Source organism: Drosophila virilis, chromosome 3, assembly GCF_030788295.1.
Source record: "Drosophila virilis strain 15010-1051.87 chromosome 3, Dvir_AGI_RSII-ME, whole genome shotgun sequence".
NCBI lineage: Eukaryota > Metazoa > Arthropoda > Insecta > Diptera > Drosophilidae > Drosophila > Drosophila virilis.
In genome coordinates this window covers 11618977-11636771 of record NC_091545.1, presented here as the reverse complement: position 1 = coordinate 11636771, position 17795 = coordinate 11618977, and the positions used below count along the sequence as shown (strand labels likewise).

General features: G+C 44.2%; 6 protein-coding genes across 8 annotated transcripts; 2 read left to right on the top strand and 4 right to left on the bottom strand.

The window, feature by feature from the left end:
• Positions 1–1709: 1709 nt before the first annotated feature.
• PolE2 (DNA polymerase epsilon subunit 2) lies at positions 1710–5161 on the bottom strand. The gene is made up of 2 exons (XM_002047162.4): positions 4355–5161; positions 1710–4293 (listed from the first exon to the last, which is right to left on the bottom strand). Exons 1-2 carry the CDS (start codon positions 5055–5057, stop codon positions 3416–3418), a joined length of 1581 nt encoding a protein of 526 aa, XP_002047198.1. The 5' UTR covers positions 5058–5161; the 3' UTR covers positions 1710–3415.
• Positions 5162–5660: 499 nt separating this feature from the next.
• LOC6624661 (ribosome biogenesis regulatory protein homolog) lies at positions 5661–7061 on the top strand. Its single transcript, XM_002047161.4, has 4 exons — positions 5661–5896; positions 5955–6207; positions 6261–6754; positions 6818–7061. The coding sequence occupies exons 1-4, from the start codon at positions 5748–5750 to the stop codon at positions 6963–6965; spliced, it is 1044 nt and encodes a 347-aa protein (XP_002047197.1). The 5' UTR covers positions 5661–5747; the 3' UTR covers positions 6966–7061.
• Positions 6983–8361, bottom strand: LOC6624636 (glutaminyl-peptide cyclotransferase). 2 transcript variants are annotated; one of them, XM_002047160.4, is made up of 4 exons: positions 8219–8361; positions 7739–8143; positions 7525–7680; positions 6983–7462 (listed from the first exon to the last, which is right to left on the bottom strand). In XM_002047160.4, the coding sequence occupies exons 1-4, from the start codon at positions 8294–8296 to the stop codon at positions 7073–7075; spliced, it is 1029 nt and encodes a 342-aa protein (XP_002047196.1). In that variant the 5' UTR covers positions 8297–8361; the 3' UTR covers positions 6983–7072. The 2 variants fall into 2 exon arrangements, with proteins under 2 accessions (XP_002047196.1, XP_032290312.1); XM_032434421.2 differs by having other exon boundaries at positions 7739–8146; positions 8219–8336.
• LOC6624699 (uncharacterized) lies at positions 8230–16927 on the top strand. 2 transcript variants are annotated; one of them, XM_070207840.1, is made up of 7 exons: positions 8230–8363; positions 15504–15627; positions 15729–15814; positions 15877–16035; positions 16102–16185; positions 16250–16448; positions 16506–16914. In XM_070207840.1, exons 1-7 carry the CDS (start codon positions 8274–8276, stop codon positions 16616–16618), a joined length of 855 nt encoding a protein of 284 aa, XP_070063941.1. In that variant the 5' UTR covers positions 8230–8273; the 3' UTR covers positions 16619–16914. The 2 variants fall into 2 exon arrangements, with proteins under 2 accessions (XP_070063941.1, XP_002047193.1); XM_002047157.4 differs by lacking the exon at positions 8230–8363 and adding an exon at positions 14135–14566 and having other exon boundaries at positions 16506–16927.
• Positions 8809–10126, bottom strand: LOC6624353 (glutaminyl-peptide cyclotransferase). Its single transcript, XM_002047159.4, has 4 exons — positions 9588–10126; positions 9417–9527; positions 9146–9356; positions 8809–9090 (listed from the first exon to the last, which is right to left on the bottom strand). Exons 1-4 carry the CDS (start codon positions 10098–10100, stop codon positions 8930–8932), a joined length of 996 nt encoding a protein of 331 aa, XP_002047195.2. The 5' UTR covers positions 10101–10126; the 3' UTR covers positions 8809–8929.
• Positions 10591–13581, bottom strand: LOC6624723 (organic cation transporter protein). The gene is made up of 3 exons (XM_002047158.4): positions 13282–13581; positions 12409–13217; positions 10591–11977 (listed from the first exon to the last, which is right to left on the bottom strand). The coding sequence occupies exons 1-3, from the start codon at positions 13332–13334 to the stop codon at positions 10767–10769; spliced, it is 2073 nt and encodes a 690-aa protein (XP_002047194.2). The 5' UTR covers positions 13335–13581; the 3' UTR covers positions 10591–10766.
• Positions 16928–17795: the final 868 nt, after the last annotated feature.

Genomic DNA, 17795 nt, shown 5'->3' with positions numbered 1-17795 from the left:
AAATCCTTGTTTTTTTTTTTTAGCAGAAACCGATAGTTTAAAAATGTTGATATAAAAGCACATTAGCAAAAGTTTACAAAGAAACACAAATGGCATTAAAAAATTCAATTATGTCAAACATTCAAGTATTATCTTGATGCATTATCCTTGGCTAATGAGCCGGCGTTTGTCCAGCGATCTTATCGCTTGAAGGAGCCTTGTCTAAAACCAAGGACAAAAGTTAAATCAATTAAAATTTATCACTTTATTTTCATTAAGAGCGAAAAGTCAAGCAACGCTGTCCCCAAGGTGCAATTCGTTATCAATTCACGTAGAATGGCGGTCAGGATGTGGCTTAACTGTAATTTGTCCTGGCGTCGAAGCAACTGTGTTGTTATCGCCATGAGGAAGACAATAAAACGCCACAGCGTTTGTCGCTTTAAATAATAAAAACATTTGATTTGCCAAAGGCGGCACGTGCCAGTACGAGTCTGGATAGGCCAGACTGGCAGTGCGCAACCAAATCACAGATAAAGCCATCGCGTAAATTAATGGCCGGCACGTGTCCTTGACGCTGCCACAAAGAGAACAGCTAGAAAGCGACACTGTTACGGATTGGCTGGGGCATTAAGATGCGGCTCGCCATTGGGATTGGGTTTGGGTTCGGCCTGGGCAAGCTGTCCACGCTGGGTGGTCTCTCTGCTGCATGTGTGTGTGCGTGCGGATGGGCTGTGAATTGGAAGCAGCTTATGGACAACAAATTATCGACTCTATATGCGGATATTGTTTGTGCTGCTGCGGCTGATAATTGAGGCGTAAATGTTGACACACGTCCGCACTGCGCAGCCCAACTCAGAACATTGTCGTCGCCCTCTTAGCCGACTCCAAGTGGAGTTTATGTTTGTGACAATTGCCACTTGGGCTTACGAGTTCGCTGCGTGTGCGCGTTTTCATTGCAGTCATTCGGTTTTAGTATGGATTTTGTTGGCTGACTGCCTGGCAACAAAGTCAATGATAACCCTATCAAAAATTTATGCACTTGGCGAAAAATCTCATAAACGCGCCATTTGCCGGGTGCATAAAAAGTTAAATTAGCTATCCGCAAATATCAATGAATGAAACAAAGAAATTCACATAAACAAAGGCGGCTTTTGATTTTCCAGCTGATGAACTGGTTTCAAAGTGCCCGACAAAACCTTTGACCATATGCGAGCAAAAATATCGTAGATTAAAAGGATATTGATGTCTTAAATACCCTTTAATAATGTTGTATTATCATTTTTATTTATATTAATAATAACAGAAAATAGCGCACCAAATCTATCATTAGAACACTTTGCTAACAACTCTAAAAATGCAAGCGTCCTTTCATTGTATCGAAGCTTCAACTTGTTGAGAATTACAAGCCTCAAGCCATAATAAAGCCAAAGCGAGCTGGAGCAACAACTTAACTCAGTTTAGAGCTTTAGCTTAAGAGTTATCATTATTTAATAATTATTATTTTATTATTTAAAGAAAAGGTTAAACTTAAGCCTCAATTAAGCCTTTATAATAGACGCGTCTCCGTCGTCTAAGACTAGTCTTTAAGCCAAGATACTCGTTTGTAAAATTTTAAATAGCGAAATGGCAACTTTTTTTATAAGCAGTTAGAACTCATAGAACTCGGTTTTATATTTAGTAATACAAAAAGAAAAAATAACTTAAGCAACAAACAGTGACAGAATATCGAATCCTTGTAAAAGTATTTATTAAGAGTATGCTTTATAATAACGCAATAAAATTTTAATACCCATTTCCAGAATTAATGCTGGACTTATGAAAACGATCCGCATAATCTTGAGTTATTCAAAAATGAAACTTTTGATCCGTAAAGGGCTTTAGTATAGAGTGAAAATCAACATGCTTGCCAGATAACAACCCCTATGTCTGGCATTCATCATAGCCACCTCGTTCACCTCAGGCATAAGGGTATACAATACATATTTAAGACCATGCCCCGCCCCCTGTCAAAACCATGAAAATTAAAAAAATCACACCACAAAAGCGACTGGAATACGTGATTATATGGGACGCCTGACATATGGCCACTTTGGCAACATTGGAAAATCAGTGAAGGATATGCTAACAAGTCGAACAATTGTCAAATAACCACAGGACATGCACTTGGCCGCATCCTGTGTGTGATTGGAACAGGATGTGTGGAAGAGTTAGAAGATGGTTGATGATGTGTCGCCGGCTAGCCCCCGTCCAGTTGCTTTGATCCTTGATTGGAGTTGCGTCGACCACTTGAGGCGCAGCTGTGACACTGATTGATGAGCCTGGGGCCCAGCGATTGTGTCTCCATCAACAGATTTCGGAGGATTCCGCATCAGCGATTGCTTTAATCGAATTCTGTGGTCGGGCGAAGGGGGAAGGTGGGGTTGCTGCTGCGGTTCGTTGAAATCATGTAAATGGTGTCAACTGTGTGGGCATCATAAAAAATAATGACCAGCCGAGATAAAATGCTTTTTTATGTTATTGCTCCACTTCGCCAATTGCGCAGCAGTCGCAAACAATATTTAAATTTTAAAAGTTGCAAATGTACCAGTTAAATGAAGCAGAAGCAAGATTGTCGCTCCGGCACAAATATTTCAAAGTTTGGGGGGGTTGCAGGCTCCAGCAGACGCTCGCAAAATGGAAAACAATGGCAGCCCAAAACAAAGACACGCCCAGCTCTGTGAACCGCCCTGACAATTGAATTTGCACACTGGACACATTTTGGAAATTGATACATAGAAAGGGGCACCGGACACCGGACACTTTATGGAACTATCAAAGTATTTGGCAATAAATCATAAATCAATAGAGAACGCTGCCAGGCAGGGCAGCAATCGGAAACGTCGCCCTTATATGCTTCTGCCGGCCATGGGCTAATGATGTCTTAAAAAACGATTTTGGGCCCAGGGTGGCCCAAAACGAGAAACGAAAAAGTAGCAATGTCACAAAACGAGGGCAATTGATGTCCTCAGGTCAAACGCATTAACCGTTTCAGCTGGCGAGGCGCTATGTGTGTGCGGCTGGGAAATTGAATTTCCACGGCGCTAAGTGACGTCGCCGAGCAGAGCAACAATATTCTACCAAATCGGCTTTAAGTCATGAAAAATAATAGACAACCCCCGACGAGTAGTAAAAAGCAGATTGCGAGGCGCGTCAGCAGCCAAAAAGATTGTGGAACACATGCTGTGCCGCATATGATGCCCGACGAGGGTGACGCTCTGCGCTTATCAACTGAGAAACACGCATGGCAAGTGGGTTGGGGCGGAGAGGGACAACGCAACATGTGAGGCTCCAAAGTTAATGTGGCAAATATACATACAAATACACATGCATATACATATATATATTGGGATTGAGTGAGGGGAAATGTTTCAACATACATTTGTGGGCAGAAGTGGGCCTAGCTTGCATCCATGTCGCCGGGTATCTCGGAGTCCTCAATGGTGCGTGTGGCGGGTATGTATACCTTGAAGGCAAACTTGGACTTGACAAAGGAGCCGGTGTTCAACACCGTGCAGTCATGCTGAGTGCTGGCAAAGCTCTGGCAGGAGTCACCCATCACAATGAGATCAGGCAGTGGGTAAAGCCACAGTGCCGGGTCGTAATCCCAGTGCACGGGCATCGCAATTGGATGTATGGGCACCAGATGACCCTGACAGACCAGCGTGCGTGCAAAGTGCTGCTCAATGTGCGTTGTGTCTGGCGGAAAGTGCAGCGTATTGCGACAGAATTTGGCCATAAGATCCAGACGACAGACGACAATCTGTTGTGTGCAATACTGCAAGCGGCAGGGGTTGGTGGCCAGCTGGGTGCGTGGCCAAGCCTTGAGCAGTCCAGCGGCCAAACACTCGGGCAGCGGAGCGCGTGGTAAAATGTTCGGTGCTGTAGGATCCTCGGCGGAGGGCACAAGAATTAAATCGGTCTGCTTTTTAAGCTGCTCGCAGCCGGCGGCCAATGCGCCCAGAGCATCCAAATGCTGGCGCAGCTCATGGTGATTGCGCGTGCTGGCCGTAAAGGGTCCCATGAGGACAATGGCCTGAGGCGGGCAGGAATCATAGCCGACAAAAAGCTGGCGCAGTTTGTCCATGACAACAGGCAGATCCAAACGCACATCAGACAGGAATACCAGCGTCGTTTCCGTATTGGTGCGCTCCACTTCTTGCAAACGTGGCGAGTACTTCAGCAGCTTTGTGGACTCGCCGCCCCAAGTGTTGCCGGTGCCAAAGAAGGCACGGCTGCTGGTGGCTTGTTCAGCGGGCGGAAAGCCTAGACCATCGACTGTAACGTAAAGTGCAAGTAGTTACCATACAGCCGCGCTGGACATTTGAACAAGACTCACCTTTTAGTACGCCATTCGCATAGCTGCCCTCCGCAAGTACAAAGCAGCCCTCGCAGAAGAAGCCGGCATGGAAACGTGCGCCGCTTAAATCAAGCTCTACACAACCCGTTGGATCCTCTACGAAGAATTTCCCCTCCTTGAGCTGAGTGAGCAGACCCAATACCACAGCCTCTTTCAGATGGGATGTCGCCAGCAAGTTTTCTGCGTACTGCAATTTGAATTTTTTTGACTGCGCTGCGGCTGCAACGCCATCTTGGATGACTGCTGGCGCGAAAAGATCATGCCGCAGGGTTTTCTGCAGCAACATTGCATAGCGCTGCTGCAGATAGTCAGACTTCATGCGAGGCTGTGTCAGCAGGCGTCGCGGCTGCGTGTCCAGCTCAAACTTTTTGATCCGCGTGTTGTAGCGGTAGCGTGGCACGGTAAATGCATCGATTAGTGAAAAAATTGTCTCGCCCTCATCCAAACCAACGCGGTTTAGTTCATTGATGGCCTTTTCCAACGCTTCACGTTCAACATGCGGCGTTGACAGCTTCTGTCCCTGTAGATTCTCCGTTATGACCGTCATCCATTTTTCACGCTCGGCCGGCTCGAAGGGCAGCAGTTGCTCGGCGAGGTAGGTGCTATTCTCGGACCGAATCAGAAAACCGCATAACTTGAACGATGTTGTAATGCGTTTGCGCAACTGTGCCAATTCATCCATGATTTTCGAAATAAAATAAATTTACACAAACACAACTTTTGCCACCAAATTTACAGTTTTGGCGCCATTTGAACTAAAGAGCGAACTACTTTTACTGGAGCTGGAGCAGTGCGCACTTTCCAGCACTGTACTGTATTATGGTGGCTTGTCGATTAATTAATATTGTCGATAAATAATATATATCTCAAACTATGCTCCTCGTTATTTTTTTACCAGAAGCAAGCCACGTTCGCCTGCCAAGTAGGTTATCCAACGCTGACCAATATATAAGTGACGTGTAGAAAGGCGTATTGTAATAAGCACAAAATGTATCGATATTTAGCTGTTTCGATACCAAACAGGTTAACAGCCATACAAGATTTGTAATGACTTTCAAAAGAGGATGTCATTGCAACGGTAGCAGCTGTTATTATTAATTTCGCGTTTCCTTTTCAAAGACGCCGTTTCAATAATGTATTTCCTATTTTCAGCTGCTCCCAAAATTTTCAAATCTACTATCCAGCGGTGTAATCACATTAGTGCGCGCTTTTAATAACATTTTAGCTAATGTTAAAAATGTTCAGTGCCCACAGCTGTGAACACTGCAGGGAACCAGTTCTTTTTTGTTCACTCTCTCGCGTCCAACCCAACACTACTGACAACGCACGTGTATAAATATTAAAGATATTGGATTGCTGTTTTTCACACAAAATGGATGTAGTTAAAGCAGTTTTAGAGAAACACCAAAAGGAATTGGATAAATACAAGCCAATTACAGTAGAAAAACATCTAGAATGTCGCATAGATGTAGGCAGCCTGCTCATCACAGACCCCAATGACTTTGACGACCGGCAGCTCGCGTAAGTAAAATGTGCAAAACCATTTTAGTCTTTTAATATAAATGTTAAATTAATATAGCAACAACAAGGAGGAGTATTTGGCTGCTCTGACCCGTGAAAACACACAACTGCTGGTCAATGCTATTTGGGAACTGCCAACCGAACGTGTGGACGAAAGTATTGTGGCCAAGTTGCCCGAGCCAACAACTGTGCTGCCGCGTCTACGCAAACCGCCAGGTCCACGTCCTTTGACGAAATGGGAGAAGTTCGCCAAGGAAAAGGGCATCACAAAGAAGAAGAAGGACAAGAAAACCTACGATGATGTCCTGGATGTAAGTACTCTAGAAATTACAGCCATAATAAAACTAACCATGCAACCACATAGAAATGGGTACCTACGTATGGCTTTAAACGAGCCGAAGCTGAGAAAGACAAGGACTGGGTGCTGGAGGTGCCCGAGAATGCGGATCCCAACACAGATATGTTCCAAAAGAAGATGGACTTGCGCAACGAGAAGGTTGCCAAGAACGAAATTCAGCGTATGCGGAACATTGTGCGGGCCAAAAAGATTGACATGCCACGCAGCGGCTATCTGGGCCCAGAGGCCGCATCTTCCAACCAGCTGCTTACTGCCGTGACGGTAGCCAAATCTTCAACTGCATCGGTGGGCAAATTCCAAAGCAAATTGCCTAAAGAGAAGGAGGCACGTGGTCTTGGTGTTAAGGAATTGATACCAGGCGGCAAACGCAAAGCATCGCATATCACAGCACAGCCTGAGAGAGAGGCCAATTTGGATCTCATCAAGAGTGTTCTTAGTAAAAAGCCCAAAATAGATGTGGATAAGGCGATATCGCTGCAAAAGCAAGACGAGCGGATAGAGTAAGACACATGCTGCTAGCACAACACAAAATAGCATATTGATTAATTCTTATATTTTATTAGGCGTGAGGCTGAAGGCGCCAACAGACCTGCGAAAAAGGGTGGCAAGAAGGGCAAAGGCAGTCGCAAGGCAGTGGGCAAGAAGCCTAAGGGTCATCAAGGTCAGCGGGCACCGGGCAAAAAGGGTCAGACCGGCCGCAAGCGTCGCTAAACCGAAACAAAAACGGCTGCATTAACTAGGACTTTTTTATTAACAAAAACACAATTTACACGATAAATACAATGATAATATTTAAGCCACATCAAACCTATACAACTCTACTTGCGATGGAAACGCAAATCTACGGGTGCCGTGTGTCGTTTCAAATATTCATAGACAAAGTTACGGAAGACGCGATTGAAGTTACGTATTGATGGCCAATGCAGATTGGCAGCATTGTCTCTTGGCGTGTGCCAACTATCCGGAAAAGGTGTCGCTATCAAATGTAATATGGGGACATTCTCCTCCAGGAACGGACGATGATCGTCGTCTACCAATCCACCAGCGGGTCGATTCAGAAACATTTTGTTATTGCCCTCCAGCCGGCCAGCAGTACGCAATGTTTGCTCAATCTCCACCAGACTAGAATGCAAACCGTGCGTATTCTCATAGAAACTAGAAAATTTCGGATTGCGAGCACCGATCAAATCCAGCAGCACGAGCACCTCCTAAGCAGGATACAAGTTAAACTATTAGAAGAGCCTGGCTAACCGCTAAGTCAACAACTTACAATGCGATCAATGTGACGTGGACCCAGATTGGCTTGATCTGACGTGGATGTCGGGCTGCGCGTGCGCGCAAACTTGTTGGCCAAATGACGCGAGCCATAAACCGAGTCACTGTTGGTCCACTCCCTGAAGGCTTCCTCGCCGTCAAAGAAGATCAGCTAGAAAAATAATGCGATTATTGTAATTGAGGGCAATATTGAGCACATTCAGACGCACCATCAAGCCGAGATCATTGCGATTGCGAAACTGTTGCAGCAAATAGCTGTTCAGCGTTTTGGCCGTATTCAAGAGTATGGCGCAGGGCACAGCCGAGTCCGTGGCACCCAAGAAACCGGGATCATTTGGAAAATACTTGCTGTCGTAGTGGCAGGCAAGTGCCATGAAGTTTTGCGCCTGCGGATTGATGTAGCCAATGACATTCGCAAACGTTAGCTCACCAAAAATTGGCACACGTTGCTTAAACTCGTCCACTTCCGTTTGAAAGCCAAGCCCATTTAACGAATTCACCAGGTAGTTGCGCACCTGCGTATGGCCACGGCTGCCAACAACGCGTGGCACCAATATTAATGCCAGGCTGCTGTTGAAATGTGCCTCATCGTCAGCCCAGTTCGCGGACTGCCGCTGCTTAAAACAGATCAGTTTTTATTATTTACTCGCCTTGTGAGTCAGCGCACGGGGGGATTCATCCCAACTTACGTTGGACTGTTGTGCGACTACGTTATCAGCTGCCAGCAGCCAAATCGAAACGAAAATGAAATACCACGAATGCGACATATTTACAAGCTACGTCCCGCAACGGTTGAAGTGTTACGGAGCACTGGAACAGATCTCTCTTCGACTGGTATGTTAAAACTAATTACCATGGCCGTTGTAGTAGTTGTTGTTGTTGTTGTTGTTAACGATCTGGGCAGCTGCTTTGCGTTCGCTTATGGCGCGCAAACTAAACACTCACACATGCAAGCACAGTACCTAAATGCGTGTGTGTGTGCGCTTTGTGTACATAAAGCAAAAGCTTTCCACCTCCGCAAACAGTTTGAGAAAAGCTTTGAAGTGCGTGCAAAGAGCGCAACGGCTTATGCCATAAGCTCGCACGCTTAAAGAGATTTCAGCCATTATACGTAAGCTTCAAAGCTCAAATAACTGTCTCGATTGCGCTTTGATTTCGAATATATGCACATACATATAACTCAAATCAATTGCGACTTGTTCGGCACCCAAGTGCGATTCAACTCTTGTGGTTTGTGTCCTAGATAAAATTGAAAATTTTACTTTTATAAGTATTTATTCAGAAACCGCTCGTTTGAAAATTGACCTGATTTGAACCTATAGAACACAAATATTTAACTTCTCAATATAAAAAAAAATGGCAAAAATTAATGAATTAATTTAAATATTAATTCAATTCTTTTATCCGGTTTCTCGGTTAGTTTTTAAAAACTCATAAACGAATCGTGGAATGATTGCGTTCATATTACGTATTGTCGGCCAGTGCAGGCTCTTAAAATTATCACCCTCAGTATGCCATGCATCTGGAAAGGTATGCGGCACTATGTGCAGAACTGGCACGCCTACAAAAAAATAGTCAAAAAAATGGACAACATATCGATCAATATCAATACGAACCCTCCTCAAGAAACGGATAATGATCGTCTTCAATATCGCTCTCGTGATCTTTTAGGCTGTGGAACAGCTTATGGCACTTGGTCAGCTTGCCTGCCTTTTGGAGATCCCCTTCAATATTGGCCAGACGATTGTGCCATAGAAATGTGTCCTCGTAGTGGCTCATGTAGATATGGTTGGGTGCGCCAATTAGGTTAAGTGTGACAACCAACTCCTAAGACACAATATTTTGGCTTAAATTTAATTTAAATTTGACTTAGCTATGGAAACATACAATATTTTTCAATGGTATGGTTTCCACCTCGGCAAAGCGTCGCGATCCATTTAGCGAATTAAAATCTTCTTCCACCTCGTTCAGGGACTCGTGTCCATCGAAGAAAACCAACTGAAAATATAAATACGATTTTTTTTTGTAACCTTTCAATGAATAGAGGCCAGGGCTCACCAGCAAGCCAATGTCATCGCGCTTGGAGAACTCTCCGCGTAAATAGGGAGCCAGCGTCCTGGCCATATTGAGCAGAATGGCACAGGAAACGGCTCCGTCTGTGGCTCCCACGTAGTTTGCGGCATTCTTCAAGAACTTCGAGTCATAATGACAGCTGAGCAATAAAAAACTTGATGCATCCGTATTCATAATGCCCAAAAAATTGGTGAAAATCTTTTCGTCAAATAATTCATCGCGTAACGCAATAAAACCCAAGTCCTGTAGCTCCTCGATAAGAAAATCGCCCACCTGCGAATGACCCGAACTCCCTGACCAGCGTGGTCTTAAGATTTTCGCAAGCGTCTTATTGAAATACTTCTCATCGCTGATAAATGTTAGCGGTTCGCGCCAAATTCGAATGAGCAGCACATAGTTGATGAGCAAAAGGACAATGCTCAGTCCCGATACGAATCGAGCTACTCGTAACACTGCCTGGAGTTTCACACCCGATACAGTTCGAGTTATTCGCATCATTGAATGGTGTTATACGTGTTGTATTTGATTCTATACTAAAACTTTGCCTCATGTTTGGTTGGAAATTTCTCTCAGCAAATGGCTGGAACGAAAGCGTTCGATACGACAATTAATATGCTTGAATTTAATTTGATTTTCTTACTCGGAACCCAATAAAAATTAGTAACAAGGTTATATTGGTTTCGTCCAAACGTATGTAACAGCCAGCTCCGAACCCGTAAGGCATATATATTCCCAATAATAATCGAGATCAGAGTCGATCTAGGTCTCTCCCTTTGTCTGTCCGTATGTCTATGTCTGTCTGTTGATACCCAAACCCAGCCCAAATTTTATTAATAATAATCGATAGCTCGATGATCGACAGCTGTCCCGTTTCCAAGCAATCTTTAAAATGGATACACAATATGATTTAATGCTGAAAATTTCGTGAAATTCGGTTGAGAAACACAGCTACATGAGAGTGAAATATAAGACATGTTTGGAACCAGAAATTTTGGTTATTTTATATTGTAAATTTAAAAACAAGGTACAACCACAAAATAGACTGGAATACAAAAATTTCTACAAGCTGCTGGTAAATTGGCTAAACAGCCGCTTCGTCGGACTTAACAATTTGGTTCTGAACTGTAGCTTTCGACAGGTGTACTGGACAATCTAGACTTATAATTATTTCCTGTTTCGCTTTAATCCATCGTGTGCTGTATACTTTTCTATCCTTTCCAAAACCTCTGTATCATGACTGACTAATGAAGGCATGCGACTGATAAAGCTGCTTGCATGTGGTCTAACTACTGCGACGCGATGCATTTTTCTGGATCGGAACTCATCCCGTGATAGGGTGCGCAGGCTGGAGCCCTCGTGCCAGTTCCGCTTGAATCGTTGCGTGCGCCTAGTTCCCGGTCCGCAACAAGGTTGATGCCACATGCGTTGATCTTTGCCAAAGTCGTCGCCATCGCTGAGCGTTTGCGGTAGATCCTGGTGCAAGGTCTCCGGCAGGAACAAAGATAGAATGCCACCCAAAATACCCAGCAGACCCAAAGTGTTGAGCATCAGCGCTAGAGATACATTAGACAGGTAGATGACCGGCGGGGAGAGTAACATGGCCACAAAGCCCATGGTATGTATGAAGGCCACGCCCTGGGCACGCACCACCGTCGGCAGCACTTCGGCCGCCCACTGCAGTCCAATGTTGTAGCAAACATTGGCAAAGAAGCGTCCTGCCAAGGCGGTCACCAATGTGTGGGTGGGATTCTTTAAGTTAGCCGCCAACAGACTGAAAACTCCGCTCAGCGTGGTAAATGTAAAGGCGCACCAGCGACGTCCAAAGCGATCGAGGGTCACGATAACGAGAAGATCGCCCGGCAGCTCCGTGGCGCAGGCTATGGTAAAGACAACAACCACGTTCTCCTTGTCCAGGACAGACGCGGCGCGTACATGGCCATCATAGATCAGTGACATGGTCATCCAGATGAATATCATGAGCACCATATAGCGAGCCAGGCGACGACGTCTAAAAATCGAAAGTACTGTAAAGCTGCGACCCTCAAATTCCTCTTTGTAGAACTGTTCGCAACTTTCGCGGAATTTCTTCCAGTAACTCTTCGAAACGGTTCGCTTATTTCTAGCTGCCACATTCTTTAGTATGACAATTGCGTCGTCGATCTTGCCCACAGAGACCAGCCAGCGCGCCGATTCGGGCAAATAACAATATGCACACAGAGCAAAAGCAATGGGTATCGAGCCGACCAGAGCAAAGTTTCCCCAGGTGCGCAGCAATAGGGCCATCCAGGGTATCAGCATGGTGAACGGCGAGTAGAACATGGCCAGTGACATGTTGCCCACGAAGGTGCGATACGTGGGTCCAACATACTCGAGTACTACAGATAGGAATATAGGCATTGGAAGTCTACATCAAAGCAAATAGAGTCGGAAGTGCCCGACTAGCACACCCTTAACAGAACACAAGCAAGGCTCTTATTCAAAAAGTGAAACATTCCTAATCTGTATATACTATACAAAAACCTTCACACCAAGTTTGTAAGCTATAGCTACTACAATCCTCGAGATATGCCCTAGCAAGCAAATCTCAAAACCGATATTTATCGATATTTTGGAAATGAGAAGAGATATCTGAGTAAAATGACAAGCTCGCTGTGCGTATGGAAGAATATTTATTTGAAATATCCAAGTATCTAGCTTTTATAGTCTCCGAATTCGAACGGACAAACGGACGGGCTTGGCTAGATTTAGATGCTTCTTTCGGCCTGAGTTCGGGTAAAAGGTCATTTATAGGTCAATTGTTGCGTACCCAGTATATAGATCATGGTGAAGCAAGTGTCAAAGGAGGCGCCGACAATCAGGCGAATAATGACAAAGCTAACAAAGTTAGTGGCCATCGATGTAAAAATACTGCCGAAGAATGCCAAGGAGCAGCTGCTAACCAAAGCTGCCACGCGACCGCAATGATCCGCAAAGTGTCCATAGGCCAGGCAACCTGCAACGGACCCCAGAAAGAAGACCACTTGGGCGTATGTGGCATAGCGATCATTGGCGCAGACCCAGCCGAACTCCATGGTTGCCGTACGAAAAGGTTCGTTCTGGTCAAAGACATAACCTTCCCGGCAGGGTATTAGCGGCAGCGAGCTATTGATTAGCTCGCTGCGATTCTTGGACTTAAACACGGCCGTATAATTGACATCATACATCTGGCAGCGACTGTAGCTGCCATCGACTTCCTTGGGTATAGAAAGCTCTTTGCGCTCCTCCTCGCTGGCTATAAGCGACAGCTCGTTGACAAAGCAGTAATATTTATCCGGCGGCAGCGTCATGAAGATCTGGCTTAGATACACAAAGGCCGATATGTAGCAAAAGGGTATCATTAAGGCGAACAAAACTTTCTGAAAGCATCCGAACTCGCCAACTTCCGGCAAGAGATCATCAAAGTCAATATAATGTTCCATTTCGATTGTGGAACGTACTACCTTGGATTTTACATCCTCAACAGAGTTGGAGCTGATACTGCCCTCATAGTGCATACGAAAATCTCTGATATTCGGTTTATAGTTGCTTGTCTGTTGACCCCTATCCACCGTCTTTTTGACATCCTTGTTTTTTGAACTATCCGCCATTGCGGTAAATACAATTTCAGTACATGAACATACTTGTATATATCAATACTCACGTAATACTGGATGTTTTACTTGGCGCCCTACGTCCATTATCATTTCCATCCATAGCCAGGAGCAGTCGGTTTTGACAAGGCAATAACAGTCGAAAAGTCGCTGCAACGCCTGCTCCGATACGAATTCTGTGTCCTTCATTTCAATTTATGTGATTCATCAGTTTTCCAGCTGACTGCTTACGCTTCCTGGCGCCCAAACCGTCGACGCTCATGGCCAGAGGCTGCGGCTTATCGACGCCATCGATGACCATTAGTCATGCTCGACGCAGGGAATCATCGAGTCAGCTGCTCCAACTAAGTGGCTGCGTTTAATGCCAAATCCTGGCAATAATCAAAGTGACAATTAACAATTTGATGAGTAAACGATATAGCTGTTTTTGAATACAACTGAATAAAATCTATTCACACTTGCTTGGGTTGGAATCCGCATCCTGCACATCTATCGTGGACTGCTTTAATGAAAATGAATGCATGCGGCAGCTCCAGAGCTAACTCTGCACATTTGCGGCTTATAAATAAATTAAATGCGCGCACAGTTGGCTATTTTCGTGCGAACTGTAGACATTGCGTATACGCCGCGTGGCGAGCGACCACCCGTTGCTTGAGTTTTGCATAGATTTCGCTTCATTTCGCGTCACATGCAAATCGGCCACTCTCAATGCCAAAGCCGCCTGTTGCTTTTTGGCCCAGAGCACGGGCTGGCGCATGCGTTGACTCCCCGCCGACGTCCCTGAGGCCCAACAGCGATTTACGCCCTTTCGAAGTTTCATTCATAAAATGCGGTCCGATGTTCGAATTGTTGGTCATGTTCCGACTTCACAGAAAAACACAATTCGAATTAGTTCTGGCGCGTCTTTCAAAGCGAACGGTTCAATCGGCAAATGCAGTTGCCGGCCATATATAAATATATAGCCTGGTATACGGCACATAAATCAGTGTCATAAATCTGCGTGCGTTGTATATGAAATTAAGTGTCAGTGTTTATAGATAAGCAGGCCAATGACAGGCCACAAAGTATCCTAGAAACGCTAAGAAAACAAAAAGAGGCCAATAAAAAAGCTGGCGGCATCCTAAGACAAACTGCCGTCTGCCTAGTGCCCCGAGCAAGTGTCAAAAAGTAAAGTGAAAGTGGCGGCTGCCGTTATACAAAAGACTTTCACTTACGATATCCCAATGTATATAAGTTTGGTGGAATAAGACAGCCCACAAAATGGCCATACTCGAGTCCTGCTGCTTTTGGAGAAGCGTGCGTAAAGGCAGCTTTGCCTGCGCCGTTTACACTCTGGTGGGTAATCAATTACAAGAGATTTGATTTGTTAAAAGAAAATACAAAGTTAGCCAAGATAAACAAAAATTTAGCTTATCTTCCTGCATATACTTAAGCTAGTGGTAAAAGATGGTGCTGAAAAGCGAGAAGCAAAGTGAGAAGCAAAATGGGAGTAAGTGTAGCAAAGCAAATCGCCAGCTAAAGCGCGAAAAGTGATATTTTGAAAACTTAACAAAGCGAGAAGCAAACTAAGAAGCAAAACGAGAAGTGAGGAACACTGTGACAGAGAAGAGAAATATTTTGAAGGAGAGCGCGTGAAGTGAAGCGAGAATTAAATCAATTATAAATCAAGCGAGAAGCTAAGTAAGTAAAAAAAACGGAAAGGTGTAACATTTTGAGAAAAGCGCGAGAAGTGGAGCAAGAATTGAGACGATTATAAATCAAGCGAGAAGCTAGACAAGTTACAAAGCAAGAAGCGAAATTGAGTAAGACCAAACGACAAGCCAATCGAATGAATGGATGACAAAAAGACCAACCAAGCGAGAAGCTTATCGCGAAGCACAACGTAGAGCGACAATTAAGCGAAAAGTTATGACAAAAGCAAGTTCCTTCCCTTATTGTTGTTGTAATTCGTCATGCGCTAAAGATTAATTCGTAAAGGACTCAAGTTCCAATCGCGGCAGACAAAATGCAAAATATGAATGGAAGAAAGTAGAATACAACGAGAGCAGAAAATAGCTTAGTTCAATCGACAAACCAATTATAAATCCTCTTGCCGTAAATCGCATTTGAAAATAAGCCACAGAATTTCCAATCAAACGCTTAGCTCAATAGATTGTGAGTCGAAAAGGATTGTGAAAATAAAGCGAAAAATTGAGAAGAAAATCGCATAATAGAAATATGTTCTAAAACTAGAAGCTCTTAATCTTGATTAGATTTACTTTTAATATTGCAGCTCTACTTTGGCCTGTCCACGTTTATGTTTACGTTCTATCTAAAGGAGGAGCAAGCGTTTCTGCTTGGCCAGAGAAAGCAACCGCTGGGCGAAAGTATCCTGGAGAAGGGTGATGTAACTGTAGGTAAGAGAGAGAGAGAGAGAGAGAGAGGGAGGCGTCAGGGCAGGAAGCCATATAGCAAAATGTTATCCAACGCAATTGATTGACGTGATTTGTGATTGCAGTAACTGTGATATTCAACGTATTGTTTTTGTTTTGCTCGATGCTGATGGTTGTGGCCTCGCTGCTGCTGATTGTGGGACTGCGGAATGTGAGTGTGGCCACCCGAGTTGACCTTTGACACATTTCGCAACCAATTTACACCTTTTGCAGAACAAACGTCAATTGCTGTTGCCCTGGATAGGTTTAATGCTCTGCGATTTGCTTATCGAAGTCGCCCATCTTGTACACCTGACGCTGTCGCGTCGTGTGATTTTTGATCCCATCGTTGGTTTCATATTCACCATAGATTTCTTCATACTCTGCCTGAATGTGAGTGAACGGACCTGTTTGGCAATTTCCGTTTCCTAAACAATTTCAATTTGATTCCATTTCAAGCTCTACTGTTTGCTCTGTGTCATATCACAGTATCAGGCTTATCGAATGCAACGTGCCGAACAGCAGCAGCATCCTGCTCAATCGGTGAGTTCATATGTGTGTTTCCAAGCTTATACTACTTACTCCTGCCATCCAAATCGAACTGCAGCCCACGGTGGTATTTACGGCGCCCGAGACGCTTACCAAATCGAAGCGACAGTCCCTTACAGCTGCCAACGCGGGCAAAAGCAAAAGGCACTCGCATCGCCTGCTGGCGGCCAGTCCATTGATCACATCACAGCGGCCGACCAACTTCTCCACCATCACCGAGGAGGAGGAGCAGCAAAGCAAAGCAGCAGCTTCCGCAGGTAATACAGAGTCAAAAGAGGCACCTCAGGACACAAACTAAGCTCTGCTCGTTCCAGCTGGCAATGGCACAAGCGACAGCGGACACATTCCGGAACTGCCCAGCGATGCGACGGACCCTTTGAATGCCAATATACCAATTATAACATTAGATCCGAACTCGCTGCAATGATGCAGTTGTTTCTTGTATTGTCATTCATGGCTAACAACGAAATGGATACATTTGACATATTTTTACATGCAAGATATAGTAAAATTCCCAAAATTCTATCGAGCATCCAGTTTTCTTATTTCCTTCGCACCACACGACTGAGCCATCTGTCTACCTCCTTCTGCCTCTTGTGTCCAGCAGACCGAACAGAGCTGAAGGCCAACTTGTTGTTGCCTCATGAAGCATCCATCAGAAGAGGCAACGAATTGCGATTGACAAAGAGTTACATGGCACGAGAATTTCATTTAATACATTTTGGTATTTCAATCGAGTTTCTATTTTCAAATGAACCTCAAACAATGCCGAGTTCAATCAACCAGCCACAACAGGTTTGTACAGCAAGTAAAATAAATATCAAATATCATGTAACTTGGGTTATTTTTTTTTTTTCAATTAAACAATGCAACCAACTCGCCCACAATTCCCATTTTTTTTAGGTATGTGTGTTTTATGTGATAAATATGTATGCAAAAGTGTTTGCCCTGTGATTAAAGTGAACAACGGAAAAAGGGTTTGTAAGATTTCACTTACAGTTGTAGAAAATCGTTTTGTGAAACTCTTAGATAGCCTTGCGATTGATTGCATAGTCTAATTAAGGTATACATGATAGAATTCAAATCGTATTAATATATATTAATTTAAACAACTTATATTGAGTAATAGAGATAAATGCTTAGCTTTGGCGCAGTTTGAAGTGTAAATGTTGTTAAATAACCAAATGTAAGACCATAATTTGCATTACGTATGAATTTCCCACTGGTTAAAGATACTTGGCTAACAAAGACCAGTGCAGAGAGCGGACTTTTGAAACTTAATTAACTTACCTGGACTGGACTACACACTCACTAATTAAATTGAAACAGCTAAGAGTAGTTATTTGAAGCCCTTAGCCAGTCAGCATGCCCTTCTTTAATCCGAAAAAGTAAATGGAAGCCTGACAAATTACAGCAGAGGTTGCAATTAAGTGGAGTACAACAAAAAGTTGCTGCTTGCCAGCCTGAAGCACAAACACTTGCTTTTTCAGTCGCAAACTAGAGTCATTAAATGCCACTTAATCACTCTTTTAGATTGGCGCTGTTCATTGCAACTGTAGTGCAATTTACCTGCAATACCACAAAACTGTGAATGTGACGGCAGG